The 21,931-nt window shown below is 34.5% G+C and overlaps 1 protein-coding gene across 1 annotated transcript; it reads right to left on the bottom strand.

The window, feature by feature from the left end:
- Positions 1-2,740: 2,740 nt before the first annotated feature.
- Positions 2,741-7,906, bottom strand: LOC116163925. Its single transcript, XM_031478053.1, has 2 exons — positions 7,319-7,906; positions 2,741-7,264 (listed from the first exon to the last, which is right to left on the bottom strand). The coding sequence occupies exons 1-2, from the start codon at positions 7,904-7,906 to the stop codon at positions 2,741-2,743; spliced, it is 5,112 nt and encodes a 1,703-aa protein (XP_031333913.1).
- Between the last annotated feature and the right edge of the window lie 14,025 nt (positions 7,907-21,931).

Genomic DNA, 21,931 nt, shown 5'->3' with positions numbered 1-21,931 from the left:
TCAGAGGTACTATTGGAAATAAATTAGAGATATTAATGAGCAAACTAATCGTACCGTGTAAAGGTTATCTTCGTGCACTAGTGTTTATTATTCATTTTTAATGTGGAAGAATACGTCATGAAGTTTCAGGCAAATTAAATTGGAATCTTTAGCCCGAGCATGACTTTTAGCTGCGGTTAGAAGAATTTGATTCTGGTATGCAATTCAGAATAGTAGACAGTGGCATAACTACAATGCCTCAGAGGTACGCAATGAGGACGGGCCCCGATTTAAAAGGGGCCTCGGCAAAATGTACAAAAAATTAATAATCGGAGGAAGTAATGAATAATTTGAGTAATTTAAATCTAATACAAAATTTGATATGCTCAAAAGTAGCCAGCTCAAATAGATTTAAAAGCAACTCCATTCCTGTCCCATTGGTGAAAAATAACATTTCGATGTCTCTTTGCATAAAGTACATGAAATACTGTGTTAATTATCCGGGCCAGAAGGTATCTGAAGGTCCTGGATACAGTAACCTTAGACTAAAGTTGTATTTCAAGCTTATAAAGCGCTCCTGATTTTGGTAGTTGAGTGAGTTGTTCACCAGACATTTTGGTAGCTTCATCTGGTGAACGCACCCATTGTTTAAATATTGCTGATATAAAAATTGTGACACTGCTGTAAAATGACACCATTGTATTTAAAGGTTAATGTATCTCCAGCGGTGACTCTATATACGTCAACGGGTCTAGTCGTTTGAAATTCTGAAATCAGACATCTCAGAGTGGACGAAAATACCAAAGTAGGACCTCCAAGACAAAAGCAAAAAAAAAACTTTGAACAACGATGACATAAATTGGCTAAAATTGATCAATTGCCGAAGCCTTCACAGGCAATTCCTGCAGCTAGCCCTAACCATCAAGTTTTTTTTATAAATTCCGAGTCGAGTAACGTCAGAAGATATGAGGGTGTTATCTAAAGAATTCGAATCTTCTGGGGTGTATGGATAGTGCACTTTCATTTATTTGTAAGATGGTTGACATTAGAAATCCAGTGGTTAAATTAAGCGTAAGGGAAAGGGCCCCTAAATTTTTTTGAAGACGGGCCTCTAAAATGAAGTTACGCCACGGATAGTAGATGCAAATTGGACGTAAAGCCCATCTGAAATTAATAAACAATCGATTATTACACGTCATAATTTAGCAACCATCAACTGGCAAATGAAATTGGTGAAAATTCAGAATTTGTTCCCCCTCATAGATCCAGTGCCTTTATCTTTCCTTACTTTTTCTTGCCGATTTTGGTCTGTAGAATCTAAAACTGATAGAATTTTCTAAATTTGACTACGGCATCAAAAGCTATGAACAGAAAACCGCAGTGGCAGCTGAGTTCGTGACAAAAAAGAAGGAGAATGGAAGTGGTTCAAAATAGACACGTAAATCTGCTAATAGAAATATGGTTGGAATCGGGCGATACTGAATTCAATTGATACCACTGCTGAATTCGACGACACTGATTGTGTCTGGATGCAACAATATTTCCTGTCTTATATTAAAAATCTGAGTTGGGGCATCCTTGAAAGTAATGCTGCAACAGTTACTTAATCTGTGTAAACATGATTAAAAATATACCAAAATACATACTACAAACTGATAATATTCGCGTCACAAAATTGGTGTGAGATATGATAATGGTAGATCTCGTCCAATAAAGGCAATTTTAAGATCTCTAATTGATGCGTTGAATCTTTTGAGAAATAAACAGACTTAAAACTGAACCTAATATTTCCGTTAATAATGATGAGACCTTCATGCAGAGGAATTATTTACAAAAGTCCGTAATGAGTTAAATGAAAAACAATGATAAGGTGAACGAGGTTTAATTATGGTTAAACACACTGACGTACGGAAAGAACGAGATACTAATTGCTCGTTGAATTTGCATTTTAATCGTGTTAATCGGGCTCGACAAAAAATGGGTGGTAATTATTTGAAATACAATATGTCATTAATGATAATTACCGCCCATGTTTCTTCAAGCCCAATTCACACGATTAGAACGTAAATTAAACGAGTCCAACCGTCCCTACTCTCCTATCCTTTTTTTATAGGCACCTTTTATCCCCACAACCCTCGTACAAAAATAAAAAATCACAAAAAAAGGCCTCGGCCTACTGGCAATAGCGATAAAATGGTTACCCGGACACGACCAACTATTTGAAAATGGAAATTTTCTCAAGTCCTTCCGGGTATACCTTACGAGGATTGTTCCCAGTACCGATCGGGAGTGAGGCGAAGCGGGCAAGTTTCACCCGGGCGTAATCAAGTAGATGTAAAAAAAGGTTTACTGTTATTAAAAACTTAAGAGTTCGACCTTATATCGCCCCACCAATGAGATGCTTCAAATGTTAACAATACGGACCTAAGACACTAAGATGTAAATGTATCCAGGTGTGTATCTGGGGGAAAACTATCAATGATGGTGTTTGTTAATGAGATAGGAAACTTGAACTGTAATCTCACATGTGAACAATAATGAAACACGAACTTGTTGCTTTAACGTTTAATTGTCGTCTCGCTGAGGTCCGACGCGCGTAGCGCCTCAACCCTAATATCCAGGTACAAAAACTGGTTTAAAAATGGGCGGTTTTACAGTATGCAGCAACATGCCGCCGCCCTTGAACTAACTAAGTAATGTTCAAAACAAAGATAATAATAAGATATAGATACATTGATTTTTCCTAAATATACGATACTATTTACAATGGTAAAACACTAATTTTTGTGATTGCACGTTTCACCACATTGTTGTGTAATTTCACTGAAACCACTCTTACAACTCCATCACTTCCTTTATGGAGATCCACTACTCGTGCGAGAGGCCATTGGAACGAATAAGAGTTTTCGCCCCTGACGATGACGAGATCACCTATCTTGACCTCTTCATTTTTTGTCTTCCACTTCTTTCGTGTTTGTAGTTGGTTAAGGTACTCTTTATGCCAACGTTGCCAAAAATGTTGAGTCAGCGATTGGAGGAACTGATACTGGTTGAGTCGGTTGATTGCAATACCATCTAGACTCGGCTCTGGTACAGCGGTCATTGTCCTTCCAATAAGGAAATGGCTAGGTGTCAAAGGTGTAGGATCATTGGGATCGCTGGACAAGGGACCTAATGGGCGTGAATTTAAAATTGCCTCTATTTTTGTCAAAACGGTGTAAAATTGTTCGTGTATTAGCAACGTTTCCCCTAGAATGCGTCTTAAATGGTACTTCATGCTTTTTACTCCCGCCTCCCACAGACCGCCAAAATGAGGGGAGCGCGGTGGAATAAAATGCCAATTGATTGATTCATTAGCCATTGTATTAATGATTGATGTTGAGATTGATTGTAAAAACTCTTTTAAAATTTTATTCGCACCTACGAAATTTGTCCCGTTATCCGAGAACATATTTAAAGGTTTTCCTCTGCGCGAAATAAACCTTTTCAAGCAATTTAGGAAGGTTTCGCTAGAGAGATCCGACACGACATCAAGGTGTATTGCTTTTGTGCAAAGACAAACAAATATACAAATATAACATTTCACTATTTTGCAACCTCTGGTTTTTTTATCTTTCATTTGAAAAGGACCTGCATAGTCCACGCCTGTATTGTAAAACGGCGCAAATTGTCTGACTCTAGTATCCGGTAAATTACCCATTATAGTTTGACATGGTTTAGGATTGTGCTTAAAACAAATCACACATTCACGAGACACCTTTTTTGCTAAGTTTCTACCCGATATTGGCCAGTAGTTTTGCCTAACTGCAAATAAAAGTTGTTGTGCTCCACAATGCAATAGCTGCTTGTGCTCCTTTTCCATTATCAACCTTGTTAGCTTATGAGCTTTTGGTAGAACTATTGGATGTTTTTGATTAGTATCTAATTGTGAATTTTGAAGTCTACCGCCGACTCGAATGAGCCCTTCGGAGTCAAGGAACGGGTTTAATGAAAGTAAACTACTTTTTCTGCTTAAAGGCTTGTTTTGCGATAAGCTAATGTAATCTTCCTTAAAAGATTGTTTTTGACATAGCACAGTTAGTTTAAGTAATGCTAATTCTAAATCTCGAACTGTTAAAGGACCTAATGTTTTATTAGATACGTACTGTGAGTTATGCCAGAACCTGTAGCAGTACGCGATCACACGTTGTAACTTAATTAAAACCGAATATTTTGAAAATATATCGAATTCATCTTCGACTAATGTTACGCAACTAACATGGCGTTGTTCGGGTAAAGAAATCTCTAAATTGTTGCTTCTTGTGTCTTGAATATTTTGAGAAGATATTAAAAAGGCTGGACCGTGCCACCAAATACTAGCATTCATTAGATTATTTGGAAATATTCCTCGCGAAAGAAGATCTGCAGGATTGTCGGCAGATCTTACATGGTACCAATCACCTGCATTTGAATTATTTTGAATTTCGCTTACACGATTGCCCACAAAGGTCTTCCATCTACTAGGAGAACCGTTTAACCATCCTAACACAATCGAACTGTCGGTATAATAGAATATTTTTGAAATTGTAATTCGAAGTGAAGTACGTACTTTTATCATCAGTTTCGTCAATAGAACAGCCGCACATAGTTCTAATCGAGGTAGTGAAATTTGTTTTATTGGTGCAACTCTTGACTTTCCGCACAGTATATTGCAATGGTATATATCTCCCTCCTGTAAACTTCTAACATAAATGCACGCACCATATGCTTGCTCTGAGGCATCTGCAAAGCCGTGTAATTCAATAGAAATAGAATTGGGTGCTATAACAAGTCTTGGAATGTTTAATGTATTTAGAATCGGAAATTGGTATTTCAATTTAATCCATTTAGCCGCTATTGAACTTGGTACTTCTTCGTCCCACCCCAGTTTTAAGGTCCACAACTTTTGCAATATTATTTTATTTATTATTATAACGGGTCCTAACAATCCCATCGGATCAAAGATTTGGCAAGTTATGGATAAAATAGCTCGTTTTGTAATTCGCTCGTTAAAATGTTCAGTAATTGAAAATTGAATACTATCGCTATGAGCATTCCAAAGCATGCCCAGCGTCTTGCTACTTTCGCCTTCACCTAATTGTAAAATATTAGCTTCTAACTTATCATTGACTTTGAATTGTTGATAGTTATCCTGATTGTTCGATAGCCATTGTCGTAGCTCGAAACCGTACTCTGACGTAATTGTAAAAATATCGTTTTGAATTTGAATTAAGTCGTTTAAATTATCAGCACCTGTTAATAAATCATCCATGTAGAAATCGTGTCGTATAATATTGCTAATTGTTGGATAATTGTCTTTCTTGTCAATGGCTATTTGTTGTAATGAACGCATCGCTAAGAATGGGGCAGATGACGTTCCATACGTAACGGTATTTAAATTGTAACATCTCAATGGTTCATCAGGATTTGATCTCCACCAAATTTTCTGGAAACGTCTTTGATCTGTATTTATTAAAATATTGCGATACATCTTAGAAATGTCCGCAGCAAGTACAAATTGATATTGTCTAAAACGAATTAAAATGGACGTTAAATCGTTTTGCAAATTAGGGCCTGGATATTGCACGTCATTTAATGAATAACCTGAACTTGTTTTTTGGGATGCGTCAAAAACCACGCGAACTTTTGTTGTAATGCTAGTGTTCTTTATTACAGCGTGATGTGGTAAATAATATTCAGGCGTATTTGAAATTGTATTACTATCCGATTCCGACATATGCCCTAAATTAATATAGTCTTGCATAAATTTAACGTATTCCGTTTTTAATTGTGGCTGGTATCGTAATTTCTTTTCTAATGATAAAAATCTATTCAATGCAATTTGTTTAGAGTCACCTAGTAAGTGTAAATTTTCTGTAAATGGAATGCTTACGACGAATTTACCCGACACATCACGTTTATAGGTTTCCAAAAAATGATCTTCACAATATTTTTCAGCAATGGACATACTATTATTGTTACTAGTGACATCTTCAATTCTCCAAAAGTTTATCAACATATCATCTAATTTATTTTCAATGCTAGTACAAGTAATGGACATTGGAGAAGAATTGACATTAACTTTATCGTATTTGAATTGCATATTACCACCGACTATCCAGCCAAACTTTGTATCTTGCAGTACAGGCCTACCGCCCCCTAATGTAATTTGTTTATTTATCAAGATGTCCCAAAAGACGGATGCTCCCAATAAAATATCTATTGTATTACTTTCATTGAATTTATCGTCTGCTAATTTAATGCTATCTGGTAAATTTAAATCTGCTTTATCAAAGGAACAGGAAGGAATTCTTTCTGTAATTTGTTTTATGACTAAACATTTTATCTCATTAGAATAATTGGTACACGTTGATTTAATTGTGATATTGACCTGATCGGACAAAGGTATTATTGAATGTCCGACTCCACTAATAGCAAAACGAACATTTTCCTTTATCAATTTTAATTTATTGCATAGATTGTCTGTAATAAAATTACTCTGCGACCCATTGTCAAGCAAAGCCCTGCATTTATGTAAACGACCTTGGCTATCCGTAATTAAGACTAAAGCCGTGGATAACAATACAAATGACTTAGACCTGTTTTGGAAAGAATGCATTGCAATTGTAACGTCTTCATTATTAGACGAGGTACTCGCTTCAGGTAGATTGCTATTATTGTCTAAATGCAGAAGGGTATTGTGTTTTCCATGACATTTTTTACAACATGATAATTTACAATCCTTGACGGTGTGATATGGGACCAGGCAATTTAAACATAATCCTTTTTTCTTTGAACTTGCAATTCTTGCCCTGGATGAAAGATTTAAAAATTCCGAACACTTATAAATAGCATGATCGCCACTACAATAGAAACATTCAAGTTGTTTTGCGTTATTACTGACATACACATTTGAGACATTTTTTCCCTTATAAAAGTTACTAAATTTACTATTTACATCTCGATTTACCTTTTGCTCGTGATTTTCTTTGTTCAAATTAATTTTTTCTAATAGTTTACATTTATCGCTGAGGAATGTATTCATTTCTTGCATTGTTGGAAATTCATTAGCATACTTTAGGGATTCCCAATCACGTAATGTAATTCGATCTAATTTAGAGGTAATTAAAAAGATTATGATATCGTCCCAACTTTCACTTGGCCTACCTAATACCTTCATTGTTCTCAAATTCTTTGTTATTGTATCGAAAAGTAATCGTAGCTCGCTATGTGATTCTTTAGTCATTTTAGGAATATCAAAAATTCCCTTTAACAAATTGTGTACAATTAATTTTTTATTTTCAAAACGATCTGTTAAAACGTTCCAAGCGACATTGTAATTGCTAGCACAAACTTCAATTGATTCAATGAGACGTGATGCCTCACCTTCCAAAGATGATTTTAAATATAAAAACTTTTGAATATCTGATATTTCTGTACTCTCGTGAATGATTGATTTGAAAGCATCATGAAATTCTAACCAATTGTCGTAATTACCCTTAAAAGTAGGCAATTTAATAGTGGGCAGTTTAACGGATCTTGGATTTTCGAAGTTTGTATTAGATGAATTACCAACATGAGATAAATTGCCATTCTGATTGCTATAGTGATTTGCTATTGCGTTTTTAACCTTTGAAATTATTGAATAATAATTGGATTCGAATTGTGTTCGTTCCTCTAGTTCACCCTCAATTTGCTCTGGATCATTATAACATGCTGTTTCAATGGCAGTTTGCAATTCATTGAATGTGTCCCATAACGGTTCACATTTTCCTAGCCTCAGCTGCAATTCGCTTACGACCTCACTTGAAATATTGATTTTGATTGCATCATTGAAATACAATTGAAGACGCTTTATTTGAGCATGTAGCGTATTTCGCTGTTGTCGTAGGGTATCTAATTTAACCATTGTTAAAGATATTGAAATAATGAGAATATAATATTGAATTGTACAAAAAATAGAAGGCAATGTTAATGTAATGAAAGGTATAAAGGAAACTTACAGATATTGGAAATCGACTACCGCACTGCAGACTGCTGTGTTAATTGTAGATATTGTAGATGTTGACTGCCATCTCGTTACTCGTCAGTTTTCTTCGGTTTATTGTCTCGAACAGATAGCTGCAATCGCCGCATTGGACCCAAAGGTGGATACTGCAATGGTCGTTGTCTTCGCCATCTATCACTTGTACTCACTTGTATTAATCCGGCTCGAAGGACCAAAATGTTAATGAGATAGGAAACTTGAACTGTAATCTCACATGTGAACAATAATGAAACACGAACTTGTTGCTTTAACGTTTAATTGTCGTCTCCCTGAGGTCCGACGCGCGTAGCGCCTCAACCCTAATATCCAGGTACAAAAACTGGTTTAAAAATGGGCGGGTTTACAGTATGCAGCAACAGTGTTCCATGACAAAAAAACAATAAATAGAGTGCCCCAAATGCAAACTCTAGAGCATGTGAAGTATACAAAAAGGAGAAAATCCAAGAAATAAAAGTTACTCATAAGGTGTCATATTTAAGAGCAAGACTTATGATAAATAATACCGGAAGCATCAATACCAGTTGTTGCAGTCCTTAATGAACCACCAGTGTACAATGAATAGGTCCATTACCCGGAGAAATTTGATGAATTGAAAATAGTAAGACAGGTTTTTTTTAATGAATATGGGTTTTCCCATACACCCATGTTGCAAATGTTCCTCCTCTCAGCAATGATGAGGAACATCCGGAACATTTATACAGGATGCCCATTATGAATGGAATATAATATATATCTCGGTAAATATCGAATGTATACAACATTTTTCTACGTCTAAGTTATTAAATATTTTATTTCCCATAATAAGGCAGCATTCAGTTGTTTTTATTCCAGAAAACAAATGAGTAACGAAAAACAATTGAATTTTTTTAAATGGCAGTGCACCTTGTCATTTTATTATAATCACATCAATAACTTAATCTAGGTATCATACATCAAAATAAAATAAATGAACGTGCAAGTTTCTTATTAAACCGTGAAGACAAAATGAAATTAGCAATAAAATGATAACAAAAGTACATATTATATAGTACCTATTAAATAAGAAGCTCAAAAAAAGAGAAAGTAAATGTTGATGATTTGAAATTTGGAAATTTGTCAAACAATGATTTCAGCATTCAATTCTACAGAAAAAATACAAAAAAAACTTATTATTTCGTTGTTTGAATAGACACTTTCTTTCTTTATAGTGTTATCATAAACATTTAGGTCTCATAAATATAATAAGAAAAATCACAATATTTTCCAATATTTTGCGCATTTTGCAAATTTATTTGTAAAAAGGTAGCTTTCAATCTCACTTTGGCAGGCTGGCTGGCTGGCTGGCAGCAAACGCTTGTAGAAAGGTGCTCACGTGTACCTACCGGAACCGTATAATGTGGTAGTCCCGCACAAGATTTTATTTTTTTATTTTAGGCCTTCATTTTTGACTTTTGAGTGGGCGGGGTTTTTCAGCCTAGGCTGCCAACCCAACCCAACCCACTGTACATTTACTTAGTACCGCAGTCGAGCTTTAACTCAACTGCGCCACTCGGGCCTAATCTCACTGATGGTAGGTCAAAAGTCAAACGCGAGTTTTGGGTCAACGGGACGTCGGACATGGGTACCGACAAAGAGAATGTGGTTGCCTCCGACAAGATCTTACTGATGGTGGAGTCAAAACTGGTAAATATAGAATACTGATCTGCCACACAAAAGTGCGCTGAGGTCCTTTCGATCTCACACGAGGATTTTGATAATTTTTTCTATTCGAAACAAATAGCTCACTTAGGTTTCATAATTGTTGGTAGATGTATATCAAATTAGGTATGTAAAAACCAATTTGTTTTTAAATTATTTTTTTATTCTGGAGAATATTCACAATATTTACAAAATAGAATAGAAAAGTAACATCACTCTAATCTTGCTTTTTTCATCATTCTCAAATTGTTCTTGTTCTTCAAGCTCTTCTTCGTACACTGAATTCCTCAGGTAATGGACGTTCTGCATCTAAAGAAAGTCCAGGATACACCATTTCACAAGAAGTGTCTACAAATTCATTTTTACCAAGGATATTACGTGCACAATTTTAAATTTCTAATAATAATATAACAATAATAATAATTTCCATAATACTATCAAGGAACAAACTTTCTGTTCAAACAATGAAATGCATGTTTCTTTTGTATTTTTTCCCGTAGAATCGAAAGCTGAAATCAAAGTTGGAAAAATTTCCAAAATTTAAACAAATTATCAACATTTACTATAAAATTCAATGTTACTGAAGTCATTTTTGAAGTTTTTTCGTTTATTGAACTTCTTCAAAAGGAACTATCATTTTTTTAAATTTAATCTAAAAGCATAGAAAAGGAAGGATGAAGGACAATTTTCATTAAAAAAAAAAGTTTTTAGTCGAAAAAAATGAATATTCGGAAATCGCTTATTTATTAATTCTTATATCTATATCTTATTAATTTTTTATATTGAAAAAAATGTGTAGTTATTTGAATCATAAAATAAGTATACCTATTTGAACCAAGTCTCGTTAAAAGAAAATCGTTTTTGCAGAAATGAACAATAAGAACGGTTTTCCGCAATTTTTTCGGTTATTTTGAGATTACGTGGGAAAGTGACAGAAAAGAAAGCTGTAGAGTTTTTCACGATCTACATAATATTTTCTATTGTACACCTTTGTCTCTGATTTCAACTTTTGCCGGAATTTGCCGTCATATGATTTTCGCCCCTCTCCCCAAACACTTAGTCCTCTCACGTATTTATTTTTTTTTTGTATTTGTATAGACCATTTTAATATATCCACTTGACAAAACTCCATTAACAATTTTCTTTTTTTCGGGGCGTTTTAGAATCGCTTGTAAAAAATTTTCTATTATACCGATTTTGTTTGTTTTTTGTTTCATCGACGCAGAATTTTGTTTCCTTTAATTTACTAAAGAAATGTTATTCATAAAATATGGACCGTTTTTGAATTTTAAGCGAAAAACTGAAAAAATGCCAAACATTTTGAGGTTTTCTGGCTGCCAAAAGTTGTGCCGGGAAAAAATTTGTATGCACTCTTCAGATACATGTTATTTGGGCCCAAATGGACCATTTAAAATAATAAAATCTTTTACACCACCTTTTGCAGGTCAAAATTATCTGCATAATGGACTACTAAGCAGCGCTGTTTGCTAATTTGTTTATTAAAATTAGTATGGGGAAGGTTTTGTGTTTTGTGGGTAGGTATCTAATATACACTACCCCATTTTGAGTCTCATCACACCACGGATATCTCCGATTCTATAAGTCTAAGACTGAATGTGTATGTGTCTAAAAAAAATAATAAGTGATTCTGGACTTGGTCTAATACATATCAATCTTAACATAGATATTTAGATTGGATCGACCCAAAAAGCTTGGTTCGAGATAGCGGTCTACTTACACTCATTGCTTTATTAAAATTTTCCATTAATGTTCACTCTAATGGTCCTGAACCCTGACGAACTATTTAGAAATGGGAAATGCCATTTTGGCTATAAAATTATATTTGTTGCTTTACGTAGGTACCCATACTTTCATCCGGCTTTATGGTTCAGTGGTAGAGCGTTGGACTATAAATCCGCAGGTCGGGTGTTCGAACCTGGGTTGATGTGAATTTGTCATCTGTGGCAGAGAGTTGGAATTACCTTAGACCAGTTTCGAGCATTCTGCCGGCTACTGCGAATTAGGTTTTCCTGCAGTTTTCCTAATTCGTAAACTAAATACCGGAGTAGTATAGAACAACTTAAGACTTCTTCAGAGGCACCTCTAAAAAAGCATTATGTGGATCACTCTGTAATTGGGTGCAAGCCTGTTGAGGGCCCAGAACAAGAGAGGGATAATAAATAAATAAATAAATTTTTGAAAGTATTTGATAGATTTTGCAAACATTTGAACTGAGAGGCAACAGAGACAAAAAATTCAATCGCCGAATTACCCTTTTGGCATCCCAACGCTATTTTCTATAGTATTGTGCTCTGTAAAATTGGTGCGGTTCCAGCCGCCTCACTGCCTGCCAATTTTTTCTCTGACCTTGTTCTAAGACTATTGACTTAATCATTTCTTCGACCCCATGTCATAGCTAAATTTGACGCGCGAATTGAAAAAATAAAATAAATGCATTTCCATTCTTCAATGTATTATGAACATTTCCGTACAACTTCGAAAGGATGTAACGAGTTAGGAGTTACCTTTACAAATTTACAGTGTTTTACTGATTAGAGCTCAATGGTAACTAATAAGGCGCCAAAATCTGGTAGAGCACCAAAACCTGATCCGGCACCGCTTCGAAAAATACTTAGTTACGCCACTGGTCATCAAATTGGATGTTACATAAGCTGTGTTTCGGTGATTGGGCACGCCTCACCTCGGATCTCGCACAATAATTAACACAGCCATAACTGCCTGACTGTCACGGATCAGTTTATATTCTTTGAGTGAATTGTCTGCAAACTGTTCATCCTGTTTCGACAAAACATTCACTTAACGTGTCCCATACTCCAAATTCTCTTGAACATTCCATTTCTTGTTTCGGATGACATTGTGGTGCCGTTATGTGGGAAAATATTTCATATTTTACTGGTAATTACTGACATTCGTAACTAATGCAAAAATTACTATATGCGATGAAGTCGGTTTGAACAATTTCCCATGGTAAATTTATCCCCAGGAATCTGTGGTCTCCGAAAATTTCACTACGGACAATTCATCTTCAAAACATTTGACAACAAAACGTTCAATACGAATAGGTGGAGTTCACTAAATATTTCCACCTAATAAACTCATCCCTAAAAAACTCGTTCGCCGTTCGCGGTCATTATTCCTCTCACCCTCATTTAAATTGACGAATAATGCTACACGACTGTGTATGTCAAATTCAATCACAATACGAAAACCCAAAATTGCATCTCGAAAGACAATTATCCGAGGGTGAATTTTCCGGGAACCAAAATTGGCGCCTGGGTACATTCCTCTACGAAAACTCGTCCCCTAGGATTCGCCACACAGAATATTTGCTTGGTTTGTAAAGTTCATTCCCGAAGCATTTTTTGCTAAAGGGGCGGAATTCCGGATTTTCTCGTGAGAAAAGTGCCCCGTCAAATAAAGACCCTCGTCCCAGATAAATTACATAGCGCGAGTTCTTCTTTTACGTTGGATTAGGTAAATTCTGTTCCCAGTTGTCAATCTCAAGGCTAGTCAGAGAGAACCCCAGAAGTGGCCAAGGGCGAGATTTATTGAGGACGATTTTCCTAAAGGAGAGAAATTTTCCTTAGGATCGAGTTCCCTAGCCATAGATATTCAAAGCATGAGCCTTCGGTGAACGAATAAATATTCCAAGGGTCACACTTGCAGCGTTTTTTTCGGGGGCGAATTCTGTTAGGGAGCGCTAAGGCGATTTTTCCGTTATTTGCAGGTAGGAATATTCCCCTTGATAATCTAAATAACGTGTTTCTTTCGCATTTTTTTGCAAGTCGCATTTTCCTGTAAATACAATACATTTAATATATAAAGCTTCTCCTAAAACTAGTAAAATAATAATTAAAATGTAGGCAAAGAATATTAGTTACTCTTTGATGTAGGTTTGGAACTTGTGGTAGGCAAATTTGGAACTTAATAAAGAAGAGATCTGTTAGTAAGTATGCAAACCTCTTTCAAACGGAGACTTGTAAGATTACAGCGTCTTAATGGAAAAGTTTGAAACTCTACTAAGTTAACTTATAGATTTCTATGAATATTTCAAACGATCTCATAATAGGTAGCACATACTTGTCCGGTCTTCTAAAGTTCAAACGAGTACGTTTCCTTTCCTTCACACATTATTCGCAATTAATCAACCCAAAACCCCATTCTTTTGATAACCATCAGGCCAAGATTCGTCTCTAAAGCGTAAAACGGCCAAAGGTGAGCAGCCAAAACCTCATGATAATGGAAGGTCATAAAAATCGATTTTCATTTTGACGATAATGGTATCAGTTATTCATCCCCCAACGCCTTTTCCTTACTTCCTTTCAATCCATTCATAATTTGTATTGTAAGACTGTGATTGAAATTCGGTAAATGTCCTTTCCAGTTTTTTTTGTATAATAAAACTTCCGAAATTTATTATTTCTACAGTGAAAGGAACTGCGGTTAAAAATATATGAAAAGGATAATAATCGTTAAGGAAGGCCTATAATAGGCCATATTAGCTTCAGACCATTAGACGAAGAATGAATACGCGTTAAAGTTGCTGCTTGTACATAAATAATTCTTATCTCCCTTGTTGTGTCTTTTTTATGCAATAAATTTTGTGTATTTCCATGAAGATAAAAGTAAACCGCACTTTTAAAAATGTTACGCATTGGCAGGAAGGCAAACCAAACGCAAAACCTTAAAACATTGTTTTTTTATTATATGTACCGTGAATCGAAAATTTGTTGTAGATGGAAAACTTTTTATATCTGCAGTAAAATATTGCTAATTCATAAAATTTATGATATTCGGGTTTACAAAGGGTAATAAAATATTTAGTGTAGGTAGGAAGTGAAAACTGCCACAAAAAGTTAATAAAACTAAGTTTTCCGAACGTTTGCTGTGTTTGTTCGCAGCATGTTTTATTTTTAAATTACCTCTTATAAAGACTGTGACGACATTTGACATCCTGTAGAGAAAAGATCCTAATTTTTAAGGTAGTCTTTTCTATGAATTCAGGTTTTCAGTGAAAGCGAAACTGTTCTTCTGGACGTTTCAAATTCCTTGTGATTAAGATTAAGATTATTTCAAATTCTTCATTACTTGGGGCGCTTGATATCGTTTTTCCGATTTATCCATTTCTTTAGACTTTTCTGATTTCTTACTTTTTTTGTGTACCTATCACATTCTTCCAATTCTTTGCTTGTATTGCCTCTACCACTTCTTTGTATTTTTCCGGTTTTTAGCGCATTTCCACAAAAAAAAAATGCGCTATTGTGGCCACTTTGTCCGTCCGTCCGTCCGTCCGTCCGTCCGTCCGCTAACTTTGCGACGCTACTAGTTTTTTATCTTAAGAGCTATTGTTCTACTTTTTTCGCTATTTGGTTCGTTATGGTGTCGAGTCTTGTACCAAGGAAGGAATTTTTCTGTACCGCTTACAAAAAAAGTTATTGTAAAAAAAACAAAAAACCGTTTTTTACATGTTCCATAATTTTACACTTTTGCCGTTTATTAACGATCCTAGAGATCGTTAATAATTTTGCATTGCTATCTGTCGCCTGCCGGTTGGTCTCTCCGTCTGTTCCTTTGTCTGTCTGTCCATCTATCTGTCCGTGTGAACGATAACATTGTTTAGAAATGTTCGATCGCTTTTACATCTCCGTTAGTTATGAACTGAATTGCATGAAATTCAATATGGGCATAGATTTAGCCATATAATACGCAATGCCAAAAGTTGGATCGAATCGATTCAAAATTCACATTGCCCTTTTCGCATCTCGACCATTTATAAACCGAATTGCAAACTTTTTTACTTATAAAAGTATTTGAATGAAATTTGATACATAGGCACTTGGGATAAAAGAAAATCAAACGCCAATTTCAAAATTTGGTTTTGCGCATGCGCAGTGCCAACTTTTTTATTTATGGAAGAATTTAAACGAAATTTGATACATAAGCACTTCGAATAAAGGGAAATCAAACGCCAATTTCAAAATTTGGTTTTGCGCATGCGCAGTGCAAACTTTTTTATTTATGGAAGAATTTAAACGAAATTTGATACATAGGCACTTGGGATAAAGGAAAATCAAACGCCAATTTCAAAATTTGGTTTTGCGCATGCGCAGTGACAACTTTTTTATTTATGGAAGAATTTAAATGAAATGTGATACATAGGCACTTGGAATAAAGGAAAATCTAGCGCCAGTTTCAAAATTTTATTTTGCGCATGCGCCGTGGCAACTTTTTTATCTATGGAACTATTTAAGTGAAATTTGATACTTAGGCGCTTGGAACAAAGGAAAATCTTAGTTTATTAGTTAGTTATAGTAAATTAGTTTTAAAATTTTGGGTTGCGCATGCGCAGTTCCAACTTTCTTATTTAGAAAAGCATTGAAATGAAATTCTTCTCATAAACTGAAATTGAAGTAGCACGTCAACAATGGATTGCCCATGTGCAAACGCTATCTTTCATATTTGTGGCCGGATTTTTACGATTTTAACAGAAGTTGCATCTTACAAATGGGAAATGAATGCAAGTGGAAATGCGCTTTATGTAAATCGTTTACGATTACTTTTTAACTTGTTATTCTTTCTTTTAGAATAAGATTTTAGAACCTCTCAGTATTTCGGAATCCATCGTTTTTCTATAATCTGTATGTTCATAAGATTTGTTATATTTTTAGCATAAAATCCTTCAGATCTTTCAACTTCACCGCTGGTTTTTGAAATTCTTCCGTTTTTTTTCATATTGTACAAATTCTTTTGATGCTTATATCAACAGATTTAACGGTTTTTCTTTTATAGTAAAATAAACTATGCAGATAAACTTTTATTAATTGTGGTTTTCATACCATTAGTCTATATTTATACTCTAATTTACGTATATTAATTATATGTAACGTACGTTGTAACTACTATCTAAAAAATCCGTATATTTAACGTAAAAAGGAAGACTTTATTATAAAAACCATTTGTATACGTATATCGGATATCGCAAAACGTATATTCTACCGCTTATATTTATATGTATTATACACGTTTAATAAACGTCCTTGGGACAATGCTGGCAATCAATTTTTACTGTTTCTGATCTGCACTAATCCCCATATGTTTTGTTCCTGCCCTGAGGAACGACCTGTACACAGATGTACACCAAGCAATTTATCTCAGATAATATTAATAACAGATAATTTTTGTACAGTTCTTGACAGGTTTTCTAGTAAATACGTAAGTTCTCTTCATTTAGATTTGACTGTTTTGAAATATTCAATAAAATAATATGAGAAATTTAATAGCCCCGTGACTGACGTGCATTTGTCCTTTTTGTCAATGCCACTAACACTAAAACTCGGCAAGGATATTAACCTCAGTCATAAAACATAATTCTTTGCCTTAGATTTCACAGCGATATTGAATGCTTTCCGAGTTCTGCGTCGCCATTTTATACACATAACAAACCATTATGATGTACATAAAGACAATGCGAGTTATATGCGCAACTTTTCGATTATGGTGTCAAATTACATAACATTATGAGAATTGTGCCCGGAATACGAATTAAGGCATCGACTAAGACAACTTCTTTAACGCCATTGAGGAAGTAGTTTACGCACAAAACGTTTTCTTTCTAAAGTACACAAAATAGTTCGTATACACAACAGGAAGCAATCGAAATTGATTTTCGGAAATGGTTGTCTGGCGGAGTCCAGTCTTTATGTTCGTTTTATTAGCTTAAAACCATTTATAAGTATTAAATTTAGCTATTTGAATACACATTTTCCATTGCTTTTATATCGACTGCAGCGAAATATTGGAAAAATAATAAATGATCCTCGCAAATTAAATAGTACACCCGATTTCACTTTCTCTGATTTATAAGCGATTTGTTAGTTACGACTTTCATAGGGAGAAGAAAAAAACTACTTTCAAATTAATGGATACTTTTTCAATGTGTAGCGAATCGAATGTATAAAAATGTCTAATCCTCTTAATAAATCTTTTGCTAAATCTATGTGTTAAAACAAGACTAAATAACATGTTTATGAAAGGACGTAGCAGGTCGAATGTCTTCGGATATGTTTTTTATTTACGGGGAGTATTAATTATTTGAAGCTATACATTCAACAGCGGGGGATCGCTCCGGTATGTGGGTTTGATACAGTTGTTCACCTGCATAATTATTCCTATGTTAGAGCACGAATACAAGCTTTAGTAAATTGATGGGTGAATATTTTAATTTTGAAACAATTCAATCGTTTGTTTTATTTGTTGTTTGGAATGTGCAATATTAATTACTTTTTAATTATCGCCCGCTTGCGTACAGGATAATATATCCAACCAAGCTTTGAAAGCGATCAATTAATTGTGCGTTTATTCGAATCCATTGTGTGACAAGGATAAGAGTTTTTCATCTTTTTGAATCTTTTTGAATTTTTTTTTAAATGTTTAGTACAGTTTAGTTACAGTATGTTTCATTTAATAAAATGAGCTTAGAGAGATCCGATAATTTGTTTATTTTGTTTTATTTATGTAGAATCCATAATTTCAAACAGTTCCAAGATTGGGCTACTAGTTCAAAAGTTACAGCCCTTTCAATTTTCTTTCGAAATTGGTTTCTATAACTTTTTATTGAGAAGTCTGATCGATAAAGTACGAATTGTTTTGGATTCTACGCATCAAAATTAATAAGAAAAAGTGTTTTCCCGAGAAATTTTGGTGTAGTCGATTTGTGGAAAAAAAAGGAAGGTTATACACTGCCTTTTTTTGAGGCCCGAAAAAAAAATTGTTTCAGATCGACCCGGAAAAAAAATATTCTTATAGAATGAGGCCTGTAGAATCCATAATTTGAAACAGTTCCAAGATTGGGCTACTAGTTCAAAAGTTACAGCCCTTTGAATTTTCTTTCGAAATTGGTTTCTATAACTTTTTATTGAGAAGTCTGATCGAAAAAGTACGAATTGCTTTGGATTCTACGCACCAAAATTAATAAGAAAAAGTGTTTTCCCGAGAAATTTTGGTGTAGTCGATTTTGGTAAAAAAGGAAGGTTATACACTGCCTTTTTCTAAGGCCCGAAGAAAAAATTGTCTCAGATCGACCGGGAAAAAATAATTTTCTTATAGAATGTGGCCTGTAGAATCCATAAATTCAAACAGTTCCAAGATTGGGCTACTAGTTCAAAAGTTACAGCCCTTTGAATTTTCTTTCGAAATTGGTTTCTAGTCTATAACTTTTGATTGAGAAGTCTGATCGAAAAAGTAGGAATTGTTTTGGATTCTACGCACCAAAATTAATAAGAAAAAGTGTTTTCCCGAGAAATTTTGGTGCAGTCGATTTTTGGTAAAAAGGAAGGTTATACACTGCCTTTTTTTGAGGCCCTCAAAAAAAATTGTCTCAGATCGACCCGGAAAAAAATTTTCTTATAGAATGTGGCCTGTAGAATCCATAATTTCAAAGAGTTCTAAGATTGGGCTACTAGTCCAAAAGTTACAGCCCTTTGAATTTTCTTTCGAAATTGGTTTCTAGTCTATAACTTTTTATTGAGAAGTCTGATCGAAAAAGTACGAATTGTTTTGGATTCTACGCACCAAAATAAATAAGAAAAAGTGTTTTCCCGAGAAATTTTGGTGCAGTCGATTTTTGGTAAAAAAGGAAGGTTATACACTGCCTTTTTTTGAGCCCCGAAAAAAATTGTCTCAGATCGACCCGGAAAAAAAATTTTCTTATAGAATGTGGCCTGTAGAATCCATAATTTCAAACAGTTCCAAGATTGGGCTACTAATTCAAAAGTTACAGCCCTTTGAATTTTTTTTCGAAATTGGTTTCTAGTCTATAACTTTTGATTGAGAAGTCTAATCGAAAAAGTACGAATTGTTTTGGATTCTACGCATCAAAATTAATAAGAAAAAGTGTTTTCCCGAGAAATTTTGGTGTAGTCGATTTTTGGTAAAAAAGGAAGGTTATACACTGCCTTTTTTTTGAGGCCCGAAAAAAAAATTGTCTCAGATCGACCCGGAAAAAAATTTTCTTATAGAATGTGGCCTGTAGAATCCATAATTTCACACAGTTCCAAGATTGGACTACTAGTTCAAAAGTTACAGCTTTTTGAATTTTCTTTCGAAATTGGTTTCTAGTCTATAACTTTTGATTGAGAAGTCTGATCGAAAAAGTACGAATTGTTTGGGATTCTACGCACCAAAATTAATAAGAAAAAGTGTTTTCCCGAGAAATTTTGGTGTAGTCGATTTTTGGTAAAAAAGGAAGGTTAATCACTGCCTTTTTTTGAGCCCCGAAGAAAAAATTGACTCAGATCGACCCGGAAAAAAAATTTTCTTATAGAATGTGGCCTGTAGAATCCATAATTTCAAACAGTTCCAAGATTGGGGTACTAGTTCAAAAGTTACAGCCCTTTGAATTTTCTTTCGAAATTGGTTTCTAGTCTATAACTTTTGATTGAGAAGTCTGATTGAAAAAGTACGAATTGTTTTGGATTCTACGCACCAAAATTAATAAGAAAAAGTGTTTTCCCGAGAAATTTTGGTGTAGTCGATTTTTGGTAAAAAAGGAAGTGTATACACTGCCTTTTTGAGGCCCGAAAAAAAATTGTCCCAGATCGACCTGGAAAAAAAATTTTCTTACAGAATGTGGCCTGTAGAATACATAATTTCAATCAGTTCCAAGATTGGGCTACTAGTTCATAAGTTACAGCCCTTTGAATTTTCTGTCGAAATTGGTTTTTGGTCTATAACTTTTGAATGAGAAGTCTGATCGAAAAAGTACGAATTGTTTTGGATTCTACGCACCAAAATTAATAAGAAAAAGCGTTTTCCCGAGAAATTTTGGTGTAGTCGATTTTGGTAAAAAAGGAAGGTTATACACTACCTTTTTTTGAGACTGGAAAAAAAAATTGTCTCAGATCGACCCGGAAAAAAATTTCTTATAGAATGAGGCCTGTAGAATCCATAATTTCAAACAGTTCCAAGATTGGGCTACTAGTTCAAAAGTTACAGCCCTTTGAATTTTCTTTCGAAATTGGTTTCTATAGTCTATAACTTTTGATTGAGAAGTCTGATCGAAAAAGTACGAATTGTTTTGGATTCTACGCACCAAAATTAATAAGAAAAGTGTTTTCCCGAGAAATTTTGGTGCAGTCGATTTTTGGTAAAAAAGGAAGGTTATACACTGCCTTTTTTGAGGCCCGAAAAAAAAATTGTCTCAGATCGACCCGGAAAAAAAATTTTCTTATAGAATGTGGCCTGTAGAATCCATAATTTCAAACAGTTCCAAGATGGGGCTACTAGTTCAAAAGTTACAGCCCTTTGAATTTTCTTTCGAAATTGGTTTCTGGTCTATAACTTTTTATTGAGAAGTCTGATCGAAAAAGTACGAATTGTTTTGGATTCTACGCACCAAAATTAATAAGAAAAAGTATTTTCCCGAGAAATTTTGGTGTAGTCGATTTTTGGTAAAAAAGGAAGGTTAAGTATTCAAATACTATGCGAAGTATTCGAATACTAAATATTTGTGAAAGTATTTGAGTTACAAATACAATAATACTGCTTCCATAAAAGTATTTAATTACAAAGTATTTGAATACTTTAAACGATTTGAATACTAAAAAGTATTTACAAAATCGAATACTACCCAGCTCTAGGGTGGAGTTTATCAGTTCAAATATTTCGGAGGCGAATCTTCCGAGGCGAATATTCTGCATACAAATTTTTTGGGTGCGAAATTTTGACATTCGCCAACTATTCGAGAACGAATCTTTCGGCGCCGAATTTTACCTGATCCTTTAAAAGACTTAATCTTGGAACGGGTTACGATCTTGAGGCCTAATTGTTGACACTTGAAGTATTACATTGTATCAAGGTCTTTAGTTAACACCAAATTGGGGGAGCAATGTTAAACTAAATAATTAGTAGGGGAGCTAACACGAAATCCACTGAACGAGAATGATCAAAATTTTAACCGATGGAGTTCCATTTTGCCCTATCAGAGTATGCTAAAATCGATCGTCTGCCGCCTCAGGTCATACGACTTAAGGCGCTGCGGGTACTTCTTGCGGTACCAATTCTGAAAGGTTTTTCGAAAAAATAAGTTATACACCAAATGAAAACGTTGATAATAGCTCTTAAAAAAATATTTAAAAAAATCGTGCGCATTTGATAACTCCGTAAAAAAACAATTCTTAGTCGGTTTTTCAC

This window comes from Photinus pyralis, unplaced genomic scaffold (genome assembly GCF_008802855.1).
Source record: "Photinus pyralis isolate 1611_PpyrPB1 unplaced genomic scaffold, Ppyr1.3 Ppyr1.4_LG2, whole genome shotgun sequence".
Lineage (NCBI taxonomy): Eukaryota > Metazoa > Arthropoda > Insecta > Coleoptera > Lampyridae > Photinus > Photinus pyralis.
The sequence above is the reverse complement of the archived record's forward strand: the minus strand, read 5'-3'. Positions and strand labels throughout refer to the sequence as shown.